Genomic DNA, 19,856 nt, shown 5'->3' with positions numbered 1-19,856 from the left:
AGCATGTGGGGGGGGGGGCAGTGGCAGAGAGATGCCTACCATGCCAACAAGTCAAGCCAGATGGTAACAGCACAACGATGGGGAATTAGAAGACCCACATGTGCCCAAGGCCAGCAGCATCCTGCCTCTTCTGACTAGAAGTTTTGATCAGATGAGGCAGGATGCTGCAGGTCTGGAGCATACAAGGATCATCAAAGGCTCTGTGCTGCCTTTTGGAGGATGGAGGTAGTGTAATTGTGGCAGTGGCGGCAGCAAGAGGTGAAAATGCTGGACAGGACAAAAACTGTCGCTCTCTCCTCTATAATATTACCAAAATCCATCCTCTCTTCTCTGAACACACTACCAAAACCCTTATCCACGATCTCATCACCTCATGCTTAGACTACTGCAATGTACTACCCTCAGGCCTCTCACGCACCCATCTCTCACCTCTTCAATCCGTTCAAAATTCTACTGCATGACTCATATTCCATGAGAGCCGCTATTCTCAAATTACCCCTATTCTCAAGTCACTTCATTGGCTCCCCATCCATTTTGGAATACAGTTCAAACACCTCTTACTGACTTACAAGGGCATTCACTCTGAAGCCCCCCAATATCTCTCTGCACTTATCTCCCCCTATGCCCCTCCCCGTGAACTCCGTTCATCGGGCAAGCCTAGCAGCATTCAAATCCAAGCTAAAAGCCCATTTTTAAAAAAAACTGCTTTCAACTCTTAACCACCACTCATTGCCGTCAGATACTTGTACCCACTGTGCCATTTCCTCTACAATAATCTCCCCAACCCTGGGATGTCCTGTCTGTCAAATTAGATTGTTAGCTCTTCTGAGCAGGGACTGTCTATTGAATGTTACATGTACAGCGTTGCGTACACCTTTCAGCGCTATAGAAATTATAAACAGTAGTAATAGTAGTAGGAAGAAGAGATGCCAGATATGTTGGAGGTAAGAAAGGGGAGATGCTGGATTATTGGGGGAGGGGTATGGCTGAAAGTTCATCTAGGGAGCTAGATATCCCTTGGTCAGCCCTCCTTAAAAGTTCATTACCTCACAGCCTTGTGCCAAAGCAAACCCGCCACCGACAAGAATAGCAATTTCCCAAGGCATACTTTTCTGGAATTCTCTCCAAGTAATCAAAGGTGCATAATCAAATGAATCTGAAAAGAAAATTTGAAAAGTGTGGTTTTGTGATTGAATTGTACTTTTTATGGAGACAGCAGAGAGTCTAGTGTTAGAAATGGACTAGGAACCAGGGATCTTTCAAATTCTGATTCTGTCACTAGCTTTTGGTGTGACTTCAATGGCTGGGAGGGCTTCAATGGCTGGGAGGGTGTAGATGGGCTGGAGTAAGTCTTAACAGAGATTTCGGCAGTTGGAACCCAAGCACATTACAAGGTAAAGCTTTGGATTCTTGCCCAGAAATAGCTAAGAAGAAAAAAATTAAAAAATTTAAATGAATCAAGTTGGGCAGACTGGATGGACCATTCGGGTCTTTATCTGCCGTCATCTACTATGTTACTATGTTACTATGATATTTCATTGGTCTGCTTAGATTGTAATCTGTTAAGGGCAGTGATTCAACAAAAACATTCTGTCATACGGTTATGATATGGACCACTGCTACCATACCATAAGGCAAACCATAAAGGGGAGAGTGTGGCCCAGTGGTTAAAGCTACAGCCTCAGCACCCTGAGGTGGTGGGTTCAAACCCACACTTCCCCTTGTGACCCTGGGCAAGTCACTTAATCCCCCCATTGCCCCAGCTACATTAGATCAGTGGCCTCAAACTCGCGGCCCGGGGGCTATATGCGGCCCGCCAGGTCCTATTTTGAGGTCCTCAGTATGTTTATCATAATCACAAAAGTAAAATAAAACAGTTTTTTGATCATATGTCTCTAGCTATAAATTACAATATTATTATTAAGACTTATACAGAGTATTACCTCATGCAAAATTGTCATTTCTTTAATAAGACATTAACTATTTTTTCTGAGACCCTCCAAGTACCTACAAATCCAAAAGGTGGCCCTGAAAGAGTGAGTTTGATACCACTGCATTAGATTGTGAGCCCACCAGGACAGACAGGGAAAAATTTTTGAGCACCTGAATAAATTCATGTAAACCATTCTGAGTTCCCTTGGGAGAACAGTATAGAGAAATAAATAAGACAGTACCTATTTGTATTTGGTTTTTTGGTGAAGTTTGAAGGGTTCTTTAGCCTATGAAATGATTTACCCTTTCTAGTCTGGACATTCAAACTAGAGAATGACACGGTGACAAAATTCATCACCGTTCCGTCCCCGCGGATAACCGCGGGAAATAATCCCATGTCATTTTCTAGTTTCTATTTCAATCTCAGTCCTTCTACACCAGCATTCTTCAAAGCAAAGCTTGAGGGTCAGTGGTTGTGGCTTCATACTCTGATTCTTATGTGAGCCAAGGATAATGAAGCCATTGTGACATCACTGATGTGATTGGCTCTTAGGCACTGGTGGAATGAGGCATTATGACATCACAATATCTGCTCTAGATTCCAGAGACTGTCATTCTGTAGTGTCTATCTCAACCTCAATCCTTCTACACCAGCATTCTTCAACGCAAAGCTTGTGGGTCAGAGGTTGTGGCCATTCATACTCTGATTCTTATGTGAGCCAAGGAAAATGAAGCCATTGTGACATCACTGATGTGATTGGCTCTTAGGCACTGGTGGAATGAGGCATTATGACTTCACAATATCTGCTCTGTAGTGTCTATCTCAACCTCGGTCCTTCTACATCGGCATTCTTCAAAGCAAAGCTTGTGGGTCAGTGGTTGTGGCCATTCATACTCTGATTCTTTCCTCTCTCCTTAAAGAATGACATGAAGATGGTTTCCCACGCTTATCTGCGGGGACGGGAATGGTGATGAATTTTGTCACCGTGTCATTCTCTAATTCAAACATTGCATCTCTGACAAGATTTTGAAGCTTTTCCCTCTTGTATACACCTATATACAGTATATACATTATTTATTCTACACATTTGTTTTGACTGAGCATGACAGAATCTTTTCATTGATAGTGAAACTCTATTCTGTTAGTTTGACAATTGTCCCATATGTGGCAAATTTTAAAAGGCATTTTTCTGTGTGTAGATTAGGACTCCTCTCCCCCCTCCCTTTTTACAAAACCACAATAGCGTTTTTTTGCACTAGCTGGTGTGCTGAATGCTCTGCGCTGCTCCTGCCTCTCATAGAGTTCCTATGAGTGTCGGGAGCAGTGCAGAGCATTCAGCGTGCCAGCCTGCGCTAAAAAACGCTATCGCGGTTTTGTGAAAAAGAGGGGGGCGGGGTTTGTGCAGAAATCAACTTTTATAAAATTGTCCTACATTTCTGTGTACAAACCCTGCATATATTTAAGCATGCCAGGCCTAATCAGAGGTATTCCTCTGCACTTTTATCTGCATTTTTAAAAAGTACATTACATTACATTACATGCACATGATTGTGAAAAATAAATCAGCAAATTTGTGTATGTCTATGAGCAGGTGTAAATGCACTTTCCAAGGAATAATTTGCACATATTTTCCCTTTTAAAACTAGTTCATCCATATGGACATTTCTGCTGTGCAAGTCAGGCAGCTTGTCATGAAATTACCCCTCACCCTCACCCCCCCCCCCCCCCCGTGAGTCAGAGTCTAAAAAATGATAATATCTGATATTTGTGTCTTTCCTGAGACACATAAGGCCTCTGCATAAACTTTTCTAAGACCTGATTTTGGTTAAATCCAGGTCACTGTGTTTTACTCTCGGCAATAAAAAAATGCACATATGTGTACATTGATTTCTTGTATGTCTGTCTTGTCATTCACTCTGTAGTTCCCCCCATCTGAGCACTCTGTATTGATGCACCTTCTTGTCCAGTTTGTCTGTCTTGACTGTAAGCTCGGTCTCTTCTGTGTTTTGATGTACAGCGCTACATATGTCTAGTAGCGCTATAGAAATAATTAGTAATAGTAGTAGTAGTAGAAGCTGTCTGAATGCTCAGTGACATCACAATGCATCTGGGTCATACCCAGAATTCTTGATGACATCATAATGCAGCTGTATATGGTCCCCCCACCTGAGCACTGTATATTGATCTACCTTCTTGTCCACTTTGCCCACCTTGACTAGATTGTAAGCTCTTTTGAACAGGGACTACTTCTTCTATGTTTTGATTTACAGTGTGGCATTTGTCTAGTAGCGCTACAGAAATTATTAATACGAATAGTAGCAGTAGCACATTGAATCTATACTGAGTGAAGAGATAGGATTATTACAAATATTAATATTTTTTTATTAAGAAGTGTCTGAAAAGTTTTCCAGAGCCATGCTGGTATGGTCTGATCTATCCCTTCTGCATATCTTCTTTTTGTGTAACTTGCAGGATCTGACTGTTAGTGCCCTGTAATCGTTACAATTTCTCATGAATAACTGCATCACTAAGGTAGGGATCAACGTCCTTGTCAAGTTCACACTGCTGCGGGTGCCAGGAAAAAAAGGCCACAGCTCTGAATCAGTTGGAAAGAGTCTAAAACTAAGGGCAGGAAGACTCCATAGCGATGTGCAAAACGTGAACATTGTAGACTGCACATTTTTGTGGTGGTTCTCTAAACCTTTTTATACCTATGGAACGGCAGAAATAAAAGAATCATTTTGTGGACCGGCCTCGGTCTGTGGACCGGCGGTTGAAGAACACTGGGCTAAATCGTGGGCCAGGCCCCGCCCATCTCTACCCAATCTCCACCCCAGACCCTGCTCCCATAATAGTACTAATTGTAACACTATTTTTTCCATTCATTTTTCACAGATACACAATATAATCTTATTAACAACACATAATGCTTAACCACAAAATTAAACTACACAAAGCACACTGACAGCGGATGTAAATTCTCAGAATTGACATAATTCAATCACTAAATTAAAAAATAAAATCATTCCCCCCTACCTTTGTTGTCTCCCTCCCTCCATGCTATGCCTTACCTTCTGGCCTGTTCCCGCCTGGCCATTTTATTCCACCCCGTGTTATCTTCCTCACTGATGCATTGCAGAAAGCTGCGGTCAGCGGCTCCTTGCGCGTCCCGTGCCTCATCTGGAAGCCTTCCCTCTGATGTTGCAACGTCAGAGAGGCGGCTTCGGGCTCAGGCGCAGGACGCGCATAGGAGCTGGCTCGAAGATAACGCCACATCGATCGCACCGTGGACCGGAGGTTGAAGAACACTGTTTTGGGCCTGATGCACGTGCTGGCCCTGTGGACCGGCAGGAAATTTCTGTGGACCGGCTCCGGTCCATGGACCGGTGGTTGAAGAACACTGCTCTAAACTACATTAATCCTGCTATAAAAAGAATTGAAAGCTTGGAACTGATGTAGTTCTCTATTGTGGAGTTAATGAGCAAAAATATAGGGGCCCTTTTACTAAGGCATGCTAACCGATTTAGCGCACGCTAATGGATTTACCACGTGCTAAAGATTAGTACGCGCTTAATGCTAATGCTAAGGTTATATTCTATGGGCGCCTTAGTATTTATCATGTGGTAAATCGATTAGTGCACGCTAAATCGGTTAGCGCACCTTAGTAGTTGCCTGTACTGAAGTTATTGACTTTCAGCAAAACTGCTCTGGTATTTCTTCTATACAATATTGTTTTGACTGCTGAAGAATTTCATGATGTATCAAGGTGTTTAAAGCATGTATATATTAGATGGAAGAGTAATAATGAATGTGGATTTAGAGACACAGGGGAAAACCCCCCATAAGAAAACTTCAGTCAGTGTGACAATATGGGTCCAAAGTCCTTGTGTATTTTGCAATCCACAACATAGCAGGTGTAAAGTACCCGTGGGAAATAATACACAGGCTGGAATAATCTCATTGCATAATCTCCTTCCCCTGACCTGCCTCTGCCCTTTTTTGGCAAGGAGAAGTTCCTGCCTTGTGAAAACTGCATGCATGTACCTTGAGATAATGTGTTTGAGGGAAGAAGAGCAAAAATCATCCCGTGACTTTACATTGGTAAACACAAGTTTATTGACTTGGCATGCTTGGAGCAGGAAGGAAACAACAGGGAGGGGGCAGCATTATAGTTATTTGGCTGGTGGGGCTCGACATCCCCACCAGCAAGATAAATAGGAGTGATTGAGTTCTGGAGAGGACCTGAGCCCAAAGTGGGGGGGGGGGGGCCCAGACCTCCAAGGCCCCCTGTGGCTATTCCCATGGAACTTCTCTCAGGCTGCTAGAAAGACATTCAGACAGGTTAGGAGATTCGCCTAATAGCACAGGAACAAAGTAGATGACAGCAGATAAAGTCCAAAGTGGTCTGCCCAGTAATTTGGCTAATTGGCTGTTTTCCATGGAGATTGGTTTTGGAAAGTGTAGAGAAAAGGGGGAGGAGACATTGATTTATTGTAGCAGATGGGCAAAAATGGGTGTTTTAGTCAAGACAGTAGAAAGCAGCTTATTTTAAGGATGTTTTAAAACAAAGTTTAAAATCCAAAAGTACTCAACTGTTGTCTCCAGACAAAACGTTGGAGGTCTTCCTTGCAGGAATAATGAAGAAGAGAAGACCCAATAACAAGGCAGACGTTGAATCATTGGCATAACCATAGTACCTATGGCAGATCACAAAAACATGGGTATAGGCGGGTAAGAAACTTTTTAAATAAATACAATTCGTAAATTAAATAATTACTTATGGAACAGTCAAAATTTGCAAATAAATAGATGAATTTTGCCAGAATTTCAGTCTGGTTTGCATTTGATGGAAATTTTTTTAAATTTAGAATTCACAATATCATTGGAAAATTCATTAGATTTTCCCATAAGAAATGGGAAAAATCTGAATATATTAAGCAAGAAGCAATGAGCATTTGCTGATTCATAGAAATCCATATCCGATTATTTATTTATGGATATGTTTGGACTTTCTTTATCCAGTTGCTATATCATTTTCAAACTTGTCTGCAATGGGACAAAGTCCACAGGCACTTTTAACTCCTGCTTAGATTTTTACAAGAGAAAAAGATAGTATTTCATGATTTTCTAACTTTATTTTAAAGGTTTGTATAGTTCTATTTGAGATCATTCTCCTCACATTTTGAAAAACAAAGCAATAAAAATTATTTAAAAAGGCACTATTGATGGATTAGTTCGTTATCCAGTCGCTATATCATTTTCAATCTGTCTTCAATGGGACAAAATCCACAGGCACTTTTAACTCCTGGACATTATACTGATTTGCAATAGAATACATCTGTTCTTTCAGTCTGAAATGCATTTATATATTGCACAGATTATATACCGCACTGTCCATGGTATAGAGTGGTTTTACAATGCTCTCAATTTAAAACATGCTTACTTACATTGGAAAAAGAGATGCCCATCCAGGAAAAAATCCAGGGTCTCTTGTAAACCAGAGCAAGGCCATTAGGACAAACAGGATAAGGGTAATAATTTCTTCATAGCTGCAACACAAAGTTCTTTTGAGTATCAGAGTCATTTTCATTACAGGAACTCTATGTATAAGTCATACTGCTCTCATTTTTCCTGCTTGTTGTATGCTTAACAGCATTACCTTAATTGGCCAAGTCTTTTGTATTCCTCTTCAATCACATGTGCTGAGGCTTTTTCTTTAGCTGTCCTTTCTTTGCCACATTTGAACATTTCTTTGAAACTGAAATTTAGAAAAATATACAATCTTACATTCAGATGGCGACATATGTAGGAATAAGGTGTAAATTTTATCCAAGAAAATATGAGGCCCCTATTTCATACAGAAGGTAGAAATAAGAAGTGAGGCCTTCGAGTCAAGATGTGTCAATTTCTGGTGGTATTTTAGAAAGAGATCTGTGATGTTCAGCCTTTTATAATATACTAGTATTTTAGCCTGTTACATTAACGGGTGCTAGAATATGTCTGTTCCCTCCCGTTGTCTTTCTTTCTGTATGTCTCTCTCCCTGGCCCCCTTTGTCTGTCTGTCTTTGTGAACCTGAACTCTGAAGTCTATGTATGAGACATACTTCTTTTGTTATATTAGCCAAGCTCTTCTAAGTAAAATTATGTCCATAACTGTCCCAAAGTTCCACTCAGTCTCTCTGCTGTGATTTTGGCATAAATCTTTATCAGCAGCCACAGCAGCAGCATTCCCTCCCCCCACATCACTTCCCTGTGCAGCAGCAGCATTTCCCTACCCCCCTTTTCCCTTCACGTGGTCTGGCCTGCTCCCTTATTCCCTTACCGCCCCCCCCTTCCCTTCCCGCAGTCCCGGCAAACCTGCCGATTCCAGCAGCGTCATCAGAGACGCGGCAGAGCAAATCAGGGCAGTAGAAGGCTCCGAAGCAGCGTGTGTAGAGTGCTGCAGACGCTGCTGGAATCGGCAGGTTTGTAGTGGGGACCGCGGGAAGGGAAGGTGGGAGGTAAGGGACTACGGGAGCCTGTCAGACGTCGGGAAGAGATGGGAGGGTCAGACCACGAAAAAAATGTACCGAGTGAGTGGGGAACTGGCAAAGGAGTGTTTTTGTTCAGCGCTTCTCTTCCTGGGCTGCTGTTTGGTTTCTGCTGCCGCTAGCGTGGGGTAATTTTAAGCACGCATGCGCACTCTGCCGGCCACGGAACTACAGATCAGGCAACACGGTGGTAAGAGTGCGCATGCGTGCTTAATGTTTTATTATATTAGATGCACGAATTGACATGTATGTGCCAACTAGATACGGTGGAGATCCACTTTACAGTTGTTAACTTGGTAATGTACTCATCTGTATGTCACACACAAATCAGAAAATCACTCAAAAGGTGTAATGATGAGATTCATACTTCTAGAACAAACACACTTAGAATTCAAAAATATGCTCAGAGACACGAAGGCAAAAACAAGGAGCCACAGCCCCGAGAGAAAATTACCTCATCACCCCATCATTGCATATTATAGATTCAAGTGAAAGCAAAATGTGTTGCTGTAAACTAGCATAGAGTGAATTTTCCTGTACTTTAAGCCAGGGGTGGCAACCTGTGGCCCGAGGGCCACATGCGGCCCCGTGAAGTATTTTGTGCGGCCCCGGTCGAGGGCGATGCAGTGCTTTCCTCTGCTGTCCCTGGGTGTTTACCGTCTTGCCGGCTCCCTCCTCTGTCGTGCTGCAGCGTTTGCGTGGCCCCAGAAACATTGTTTTCGGCCAATGCGGCCCAGGGAAGCCAAAAGGTTGGACACCCCTGCTTTAAGCTGTTACAAGCAAAACGCTTAGCTTGATCAGAGGTTCCAATGGGGCCTGTTTTGATCCTGTGTTAGGAAACCGAGTAGAGCACTCAACAAACTCTCAATCTAAGTTTGGAATTTTGGGAGAGACATCCTGAAATCCAGTAGAGAAAATGTCCATTCTCAAAAAAGCAAGACGTCTATTTTTATTATTTTTTTTAATGATCTATGTAGTCTGTATTTTGTGATTCTCCAATAAAGTTTGTGTGCTCCTAAGGAAGGACTATCATTTTGTCCTCACTTAGTAATAATGTATGTGAGAAGTCTCTCCCATAGGCTTTCACTGAAACTTCTTCAGGTTTTACTATAAGGCAGGGACTACTCAAAATGGGCAAATACTGCTGAATTCACTGTTAGGTTGGCACTTGTCTGAGGCTTATGTAACCTTAATGTTATCAGTCAAACTGTAGTTTTTTTAACAACTTTCTTTAATAACTTGAAGTAAAGAATAAACACGCCCAATTTGATGATTTCAAGACAGTCCAACTTTGTTACAGAATCTTCTCACTCAACCAGCATATCCTATCTGAGGGGAAGCTGGGAGTGTGTCCACACACTATTTGAGGAATAACATGTGCTGTACACTTAGATACTGAACCTAAGCTATATTAGGCTTGTGGAAATAAAGGGTGAAAACCTGGTGAGAGGACAATGTTAGACCCAAGTTCTCATGCAGCCATGTGGTCTCGCAAAATGGCCACTGTTCACTCTCAGACAAAAGAAGAAGGTGGGCTCCAGTAAGCTACATTCACACCCTCTAGGAGTAGCTAAGCACTTTGGGAGATTGAGTCAACAGAGCACACTTTATTTACACGTTTTAGAACAATCTATATATTTGTTTTACACGAGAATTGAGAATCTGCCCACATAAAATGGGGGCAGAGCAGTGTGTGAAATCTTAGAGTTTTCATAAATTTTCAATTACAGTAGTTCTGGAGTGAAACTTCAAAATGTCAACCCCTGAAAATGTCATTACAGTTTTTAAAAGGTTTTGTGAATCTCGGCTATAGTTCAATTATAAGAAGAGAGGAATTGGGAACTGAGGATATTATATTGGCCCAAACTAGACTAAGTGGGGGAGGGGAGTTGGACTGAGCTCATGCCTTTTGCTGACTCACATTCTATGGTCCTGAGGATAGGAACAGCATAGGTAACATTTGAACCAGCTGGTGGTGTTTTAATTAATGTGGTGCATAAAAGAAATTGAAATCTCTTTCACTAGGTTATATAAAAAGAATTTAGGCTACTCTATATGTGGTAAATGAGTAACAGAGAATGAAGGAGACCTTTTCACTTGTTCTTTGAGGCATGTAAAATTATTCTTTTAGTCCCGTGAATTAATTAATCCTTCATTTAATATGAGCTCATTTTCAAAGCACTTAGACACACAAAGTCTCATAGTAACCTAAGAAACATTGTGTGTCTATATGCTTTGAAAATACACCTCTAAACATCTGCCTAGAGAGGCAGAATATTAGGGGGAGGGAGCATCATAGTCACATCTATGTTCATCATCTCCCATTCCTTCCCCCAAGGTATTCACTAGTTTCTCTTCCAATCCATACCACTTCTGAGGGGCACTGGCATGAAACTTGCTGACATAGCACTCATTGCATTGCAGTGTGGATTTCTGAGTATATATTTTTGGTGTTTGCGAGGAGAGACTCTGGCCAGGCCTAGCATTTGCTTTGGGGAAGTAAGGGTGGGAGGATTGGGATGGGCATACCAGAAACCCCTCTTACACTACTCAGGGGTTAACCAGGCACTGGTCAATATTCAGACCGGTACCCCAGTTACCTCCATGGCTAAAGTTAAGAGAGCTGCTTTCACTCTGATAAGTTCTGCTAAATATCAGGCCTAGTATATCCTGTTAATCAGTCATCAGTCTGACATACATTATCACTTGAATGACATTCATTTCTGAATAAAAATGTTCTTACTTGAAGCCAAGGAAAAGCCACTGGATCCAAACCCAGGAGAGAACCATAAGAATAATAGCTATGGGAAAGGAAAGACCAAACCAGCTTCCAAAATTGATGCACGTACAATTTGGATAGCGCCTAAATAAAAAATTTAAAAGGGGAAAGAGAGAGTAAGAGAGAAATTTTATAAAGGACAATGTTATAGAAAGAAACTCTACTACTGTCACTGCACTAAAATACATTTTTGATTACAGAAAAAGTAAAACCAGTCTAAATAACCATTTTACCTTAGAATATAAATGTGTCTTATATATCCTGTCAGATTAAGCAGCAGGATGCAGGCTAACCTCTGTGTAGTTAAAAGCTACAGTATATGATGCCATGCCATGAGAAGTATAGGCCATAGCACATACTTGACCCTCCCTCTGACATCACTTCTGGGTTCTGCATCTAGGAAGTGACATCAGAGGGAGAGCCGATGCTGATCCGGGCAACAAATTGGTGATGCTGCTCGCAACTGAGAAGTTAAATAGGTACGGGGTAGGGAAGGGATTTGTGCGCACAGCAGGGGTGGGCGGGGAAGGAGTGGGGGGGCAGAAAAGAGGGTGGGAAGAGGCACCATTACCTCAGGCACCTCTCACCCTCGCTACGGCACCCTCGCTACGCTGTCTGTCTTTTTATTTCTATTGAAAATTGTCTCATCCATCTATTTTGTCTGTGTCAGAAGCATTAATTAAGAGAACTGTAACTTTCCAGGACATGAGTCATTCAGAAATTCTGTTTCAAATTAAGGCCCCCATTTATTAAGCCACATTAGATTTTTTTTATCACTAGTCACTGCGGTAAAAGCTCTGATGATCATAGAATTCCTATAATCATAAAGCTTCTATGACCACACAATGCAGATATAAAGAGCCTTAGCCAATAGGGAGAGGAGAAGGTAGTTAATGCTGCAGATAGGCAGACTGGATGGGCAATTTGGTCTTTATCTGCCATCATGTTTCTATGTTAAACAGTGAACTGGATAGCAAAGGCACCATAAACAGGAAATGTGAAATAGAGATGTAGAAGCCCATCGTGCCATCAGCTCCACTGTCCTGTTGTCAGCTGGGATTGTTAGCCTCAGGTGCCTTCAGGCACTGGAGGTATACCATTGGTAAGCCATAACTGTCTCCAAAGCAATCAGTGGGGTCTCAAGAGGCTGTGGCAGCAACCCAAGAAACACAAAACAAATGTGAATCTCTGACAATTATAAACTGCCCAAAATGAAAACATGGAATTTACATTCTTACATGTTGAAATGTTCAGCAAAAATCAGATTAGTTGATGTCCCTGTAATAGTAGTCATTCCTCCAATGGTGGAAGAGTATGCAATGCAAAGGCACATCGCTTTGCACATCATCTGATCTTTCTGACGCCTGTGTCTTTTATCTGACACATTTTCCGGAACCTGTCAAAGAAAGATATTTTGACCCTGTTTAGAGTATGTTCATTTGGTGATCATACACAACAGACTATGAAAAGCTTCAGATTCCTACAGATAGCCTCTGCATACCTAGTTAAAATGCTTTTGATCTTCATAATGTGGGCCATTTTCCTCTTCAAACCTGATGGGTAGATTTTATTCAAGGCCACCACCCCCCGGTTTCAATATGAAAAGGCATGCATGCTTTCGTTAAGCAACTTGCTAAAGTACCTGTGAGTACTTGCACCTTTGCTTTTTCTGGGTTCTTTTTCTAAAATCAAAAACAGGTGCGCTTGGGAAATTCTAAATTCCCTGCCCACTTTCAAAGCCCTACCCTCAGGAATCCCCTGCTGCAGGTAAAATTGTGTGGGGTAAGTATACAACACAGGCGGTAACATTTACATACCCCATTGCACATGTACACGTTGTAGAACAGCATTACATACACATATGACAGTACATACACGTATGACTGCTATAATTCTGCCTAAGTGCTTAACTTACATAGAATTTGCCATGGAGATGGAAATATGGGTGGAGCTTACACATGTGGGTGGAGCAAGTTACATGTGCATCTGCAACATTTAGGTTCAAAGAAGAGCGACCAAGATGGTAAAGGGGATGGAACTCCTCTCGTATGAGGAAAGACTAAAAAGGTTAGGGCTCTTCAGCTTGGAAAAGAGACGGCTGAGGGGAGATATGATTGAAGTCTACAAAATCCTGAGTGGAGTAGAACGGGTACAAGTGGATCGATTTCTCACTCCGTCAAATAATTTGTGAGGGCACAGAGGTGTGGCAGGAAGACCAGTGAGAATAAACAGTAAATGGAGCAACAGAAGTAAAAGATAGAGAAACTGTTTGAAGAAGAGACAACAGACATTTAAGAACAGAATGGGGTGCATCAGAGTAGATTGGGGTGGGCAAGAGGGTGACAATACCTCCCCAAATGTCATATTTGTTCCCCTCCCCTCCCCAAATATCGTATTTGTTCCCCTCCCCTTCCCCTGTCAATATGACTTCCTACTCTCTCGATCTGAAACAGGCAAACTATATGATTGGATGGATTATATGAATATTGAAGGAGAAGCAGTAGGAGGAAAGAAGAGTGGGAACCCTCTGGTAGACTGGGTCTCTTGGCTTGTGCTCTAGGGTCTTGGAAAAAAATCTATTGAGATGAATGTTACCTTTGTTTGTTCAGATGTGACAGAGATGCTGTCCTTAGTCTGCGGAGTGAACCCAAAAGAGAAAGTAAAACAGAGGATTATCAGTTTTTGTGAGTGGATGAATAGCAGATATCGGTGTTTCAAATTACAATATAATGTGGAAATTGCTCCTTTTAATAAGGTAAATGACGAGTGATTCTTTTCCGGATCTGACAAGCTATGGCAATCTGGTTCAGCTTTCCAGTTCAAAGTTTCAATCATGTAGTTTATAAAGTTTTTTATTTTTTTATTCTTTACTAGCTGATGCCCCGGCGTTGCACGGGTATTTAATTATAGCAATAACACTGTAAATGGATTCAAATAAAGATACTTTATAGTAGTGAATGAAATTATTTTTTTACAGCTTAATAAAAAGTACAATATTCAAATTATAATGTGAAATATTTGACAAAATGAATACAATACAACTAACGCAAAACGTGATTATAAACAACAATTTTAGTTTCACCTCCTGGAGCAAGAACATATAAATTCTTGGGTGAACCCACCCTTGAGCAAGCAACATAGAGTTGTGGGCCACGAGACCCCCAGAACATATCACCCCAGGTACTGAGGGATCTGCATACCAAGTTTCGTTCAAATCGGTCAAGCCGTTTTTGAATTACTGTGAGAATGGCAGCTTTTTACATATTTTCCATTGACATGAATGGGTGAAATCTGATTTTCTGTTTGTAGCTCCGCCCACGTGTGCAGGTGGGCCGCGAGACCCCCAGAACATATCACCCCAGGTAGTGAGGGATCTGCATACCAAGTTTCGTTCAAATCGGTCAAGCCGTTTTTGAATTACTGTGAGAATGGCAGCTTTTTACATTTTTTCCATTGACATGAATGGGTGAAATATGATTTTCTGTTTGTAGCTCCGCCCACGTGTGCAGGTGGGCCACAAGACCCCCAGAACATATCATCCCAGGTAGTGAGGGATCTGCATACCAAGTTTCGTTCAAATCGGTCAAGCCGTTTTTGCGTGATCGCGGCACATACACACATACATACCTCCGATTTTATATATATAGATTTTATATATATAGATTGATTTTTAATCAAAAACAGTGTCATACAAATGAAAGAACAAAAGATATTACACATATATATTACACTATTAGTTTATAAAGTTTTTGCAGGGTGAGCAAGAGGAACGGTTGAAAATAACAGAGTCAAGAAGATGATTTCTTATTGCATTAAGAAAATGGCACCTTTTCTAGCTCTATGTTGCATGCTGCATGACCATTGGTGTATCTGAAATAGTAGAAGACAGTAAATAAGTTTTTCAATTTTTTTATTTGTTAGAAATCATTATGATTGTATGAACTTTTAAATCTGTGATTTTACCCATTAACATGTTTTGTTTTCTCTTTCAAGCCATTAGCTTCACATTCCTTAATGTTTTCTGTAATACATTAAAACAAGAGCAGACATTTAAAATAATAATAATTATAATAATTTTATTCTTATACTAGTCTTTAAGCCCGTTACATTAACGGGTGCTAGAACATATGTGTGTGTGTCTGTCTTTATTTCTTTCTGCCTTTCTTTTTCCTTGGCTGTCCATCACCACCCCTTGCCTGCTCCCCCTGTCCATTTTCCCTTCCTTTTACCTCCCCTGTGTCCACCACCACCCTTCACTGCTCTCCTTATGCAGCAGCAGCCCTTCTCCCTTTGTTTTACCTCCCCCCTGTCCAGCAGCACCTCTTTCCTTCTCCCCCTGTCCAACGGGTGGTAGAGTAGACGACTGTTTTTTTTCCTTTCTCTCTCTGTGCTTGGATGCTGTCTGTCTGTCTGTCTGTCATTCTTTCTGTCTGTGTCTCTGCCTTGCGCTCTGTCTGCCTATCTCTCTGTGGCCCCCTTCTCTTCCCCGCCATGATTGGTGTGTGCCCCCAGCACACACTTCCCCTCAAAGCAGCCCCGTTTTCCAATGCCCCTGCCCCCTTTTGTGCCATGCCTGCCTATCTCTCTGGGATTCTGGGTTTTTGCTACTCTTTGGGATTCTGGATTCTTGTTACTCTTTGAAATTCTGGGTTTTTGCTACTCTTTGGGATTCTGGATTCTTGTTACTCTTTGGAATTCTGGGTTTTTGCTACTCTTTGGGATTCTGGATTCGTGTTATTCTTTGGAATTCTGGGTTTTTGCTACTCTTTGGGATTCTGGGTTTTTGCTACTCTTTGGGATTCTGGATTCGTGTTACTCTTTGGAATTCTGGGTTTTTGCTACTCTTTGGGATTTTGGGTTTTTGCTACTCTTTGGGATTCTGGATTCTTGTTACTCTTTGGGATTCTGGGTTTTTGCTACTCTTTGGGATTCTGGGTTTTTGCTACTCTTTGGGATTCTGGATTCTTGTTACTCTTTGGGATTCTGGGTTTTTGCTATTGCTTCTCTTCCCCGCCATGATTGCTGTCTGGCCCAGCAAACCCCTCACCCCAAAGCAGCCCCTTTCCCTCTCCCCCTGCATGCCTGCCTGCTCCCTATGCATCAGCATTTCCCTCCCCCTCACTTGTTCCTCCTCTCACGATCCGGCCTGCGTCGGAAGCCTTCTCTGACACAGGCCGGGATCGTGAGAGGAGCCGCGGCGGCAGCTTTAAACTTAAAAAAAAAATCCAGCGAAGAACTAAGGGAGCCGTTTGCAAAGCCGCCGCCGCAGCTCCTCTCATGAGCTGCACTTGCGGCAGATTTCAAATGAAAATAAGTTAGGCAGTCAGGGAGTTTAAGGGACAGGATGGGACAGCTGGACTTGCTCCTGGGCCCGCGTCTGCCCTCCGCCGACAGCCGGCTCCCTCGAAGCCCTCCTCCCCCCCCTTTCCCTTCCCGTGGTCCGTCTGGCTGCGGACCGGCCTGTGGAGGCGATCAGTTGGTGACGTATTAGCGCGCATGCACACTCCTTCAGCCACAGACCTATACGCACGGAACACGCAAATAGGACTGCGCATGCGCGGCTAGCTCTTTATTATTTTAGATACCGCCATACCGAAAAAGTTTGAGGCGGGTCACAAAGTGAGCTAATGCATGGGATACAGATAAAATACAAATTAGAATAATGGACTTAAAAACAGATAAAGACAGAAAGCATTTATAATATAATGCAGAAAATACCGGAATGGCAGAGAAAGAAGTAATACATAAAACAGATAAAATACATCAACTTGAATATAAGGAACTTGATTGAAAAAATGAAGCAGAATGCATTAAGATACCAGCCTATCAAAGAGTTGAGTCTTTAACAATTTTCTAAAATCAAGATAGGAAGAGACCTCTAACAATTTTTCCAAGCCATACATTCAATTTAGCGGCTTGAAATGAGAGGGTTCTCTCAAGGGACTTCTTATAACGACAGGATTTTATGGAGGGATATGAAAACAAGTGCACTCTACGTTTGGTCTTTTTGGCGTGACTCAAAGAAAAATGAGACACAAGTTAACCTGGTAACAAACCCGAAACTGATTTATAACAAATACAAGAAAATTTGAACATAATTGAACAAATTTGAATATAGTAGAACAATGCTCTTTTGCATTTTACAAATGGCGAGAGCAGAAGGCACAGAGAGACAAGCCCCTGGATTATGTATAGGTCACCCAAAGTTCGGAACTTTTGGCCATGGATTGCAGATCCATGCATAAACCAAATGGCTAAATCATATTAGCATTAACAAGTGCTAATTGTTAGTCGTTAGTAGTAATGTGTGGATCAGCCCTATGCCCCTAACTTATCTCGTGTGCAGATCCAAAGGGGCATGGCCATGGGAAGGACATGGGCGGGCCAAGGGCATTTCCATGATGTAGGCACCCACTTCTAGAACACTTACATTGGGCATGAAAAATTATATCATCCTTTGGCTGGCTTAAGTGGTCACAAACAAAGTTAAGTATGAAATTAAGTGCTAAGCTAGTATTCTATCAAAGCAATTCCATGCGGAACTATTTTTAAGGAATTTACACTTAGGCCCTGACTGTATAAAGTCTGGCTAAAGTTAGGCACTGATATCAGTGCCTAACTCAATAGATCAATAGGCTTAATCTGTGTCAATATTGGCACTTAAAGACTAACTGAAAGTTGGGCGCCTGACTTGAAAAACGATTCTATGAAAAGTAGATGCCTAGCCCAAAGCGTCTACACTAAAAGTAGGCATAGCTAGAGGGCAGATCATGGACATGTTTTCAAGTTAGGCATCTCTTTGTGAATTAGGTGCAAATATCGGGTACCAATCTTTAGGCAAAGAGAACCTTGGCATAAATTGGGTATGTCTAAGTGTTAGGATGCCAAGTACCACCTAAGTATGCTTAGGTGATGCCAAGCATGAGTCTACAGTGGGCGCTTATGTTTTAAAGAATTTCTACCAATATAGGTGCCTATCTTTTTATAGAATCTGGCCCTTAGCATGCATCACCCTGGCGCTTAATTTTGGCTGGCCTATACTGAGTCCCCCCCCCTCCAAGTAGTGTAAATATACATGGAAAGAAATACACATACCATCAAATTCTAGGCCACCATTGATGATGCCATTTGTATTATTCATCTGTATTGCATCGACTTCTGCCTCTGTTTTAATGATCTGCTGTGCCACAGCCTCTACAATCGGCATCACCATGGCAGCGGTGGAGGTGTTGCTGAGCCACATTGATAAAAAGCCAGTGCTCACCATAAACCCCAGCATCAGCCTATAAATGAGATGGATTGAGGCTATCAGTAATGCAATTTAAGCCACTAAACACACACAATACGGGCAATTCTATAAAAGACCACCCACTATGAGCACTGGTTATGGCATCTATTTTAAGCCTATTCTAGAAAGAAAAGAAGGTACCTACTAGAGTAAATGGCTCCAAACACCCCTACATTAAGGCACAGTCACTTAAATAGCATGTGTAAATACTCAGGTCTAGATGTTAGCATGAATATGAATAAATTATAGAATTTTATCTCTACATTCCATTCAAACTCCACCCATGCACATGTTTTTACTTTCTTACTAGTCAGGATGCTTGTTACAGAATCACGACTTTGGGGAATCCCTGATGCTCAGCTGATGGGGGAGGGGGGAATTTCCCTGCCACGATCGGGTGCTGCGGTCTAGGCAAAGAGAGGCAGCTGAAAGGTAGGCCTGGTAGGCCAGGGTTTCCCAGGCCTACATTTCAGCTGCTTCTCTTGACGTGATTCGCAGCTGGGTAGTCGCTTTAGATCACCTAACGCCACTTTGGGGGTTGGCCATGCCTACTTTGGCATTCCGCAGCCTAAAGCGGCTTCCTAGCCACGATTCCAGCGGTCATTTCAGCTGCCTTTTATTTAGGCATCGGTAGGCACGTCAACCCCCGCATTTTCTGATCATTGGCAGGGCGCCTACTGACGCCTGAATTTAGACGCTGGATATAGAATTTCCCTCTAAGTGTATAGCCCTCGATGGAGACTACCCCAACTTTGTTGGTTGGGCTGAGAACTTTTCAGCAGCCCCTCGTAGTCACATGGTCAGCTGCTATATAATTCTATAAACTGTGCCTAAGGAAACATATACAGAATTTGGCCCTAAGGGGGAAATTCTTGAAGATGCGCCGAAGATTAGCCGACAGTAGGGCGCTCTACCACCAGCTAACCAACCAATCCAGAAGCATGTTTTCTAAAAAAAGGCTTCGAACAGTGCCTTCATTTATAGCGCTGGTGTCGCACTTACAGAAGTGCTTAAGGGTGTGTAAGGATGGCATTGGCATGGTTTGCACAGGAAGAGACCTTAGGCATCCTTAGGTGCCCTTAGGTGCTTCTGTAAGCGCAAGACCGGTGCCTTAAATATAAGCTTCTAAAAGGCTGGCCTACATTTAAGGTGCCAGCGTTAAAACGAAGCGAAATTCTATCATTGGCCCTACGTCGTGATTGATATGCTATTGGTGACCATCAATACTGGTGCTGATTATAGCAATCCCCCCCCCACACACACAAATGTCTTTCCTTTTCATGAATTAACCAGAGAAAATCTCCCTACATCCCGAAAAAAATAGGG

The 19,856-nt window shown here is 42.2% G+C and overlaps 1 protein-coding gene across 2 annotated transcripts in view; it reads right to left on the bottom strand.

The window, feature by feature from the left end:
* SLC13A1 (solute carrier family 13 member 1) overlaps positions 1-19,856 on the bottom strand; it is a 90,485-nt gene that overhangs the window by 14,247 nt on the left and 56,382 nt on the right. Inside the window, exons 4-13 of one of the 2 annotated variants that reach the window (XM_033958732.1) lie at positions 18,338-18,525; positions 15,206-15,263; positions 15,070-15,112; positions 13,838-13,876; positions 12,481-12,638; positions 11,207-11,326; positions 7,593-7,691; positions 7,381-7,482; positions 6,527-6,630; positions 1,047-1,156 (exon numbers count right to left, since the gene is read on the bottom strand). In XM_033958732.1, the coding sequence (XP_033814623.1) occupies positions 1,047-1,156; positions 6,527-6,630; positions 7,381-7,482; positions 7,593-7,691; positions 11,207-11,326; positions 12,481-12,638; positions 13,838-13,876; positions 15,070-15,112; positions 15,206-15,263; positions 18,338-18,525 (1,021 nt within the window). The remainder of the gene's footprint in view (positions 1-1,046; positions 1,157-6,526; positions 6,631-7,380; positions 7,483-7,592; positions 7,692-11,206; positions 11,327-12,480; positions 12,639-13,837; positions 13,877-15,069; positions 15,113-15,205; positions 15,264-18,337; positions 18,526-19,856) is intronic. The other variant, XM_033958733.1, reaches the window with a different exon arrangement.

Source organism: Geotrypetes seraphini, chromosome 9 (genome assembly GCF_902459505.1).
Source record: "Geotrypetes seraphini chromosome 9, aGeoSer1.1, whole genome shotgun sequence".
Taxonomy (NCBI): domain Eukaryota; kingdom Metazoa; phylum Chordata; class Amphibia; order Gymnophiona; family Dermophiidae; genus Geotrypetes; species Geotrypetes seraphini.
Note: the sequence above shows the minus strand (reverse complement) of the source record. Positions and strands in the feature narration are given on the sequence as shown.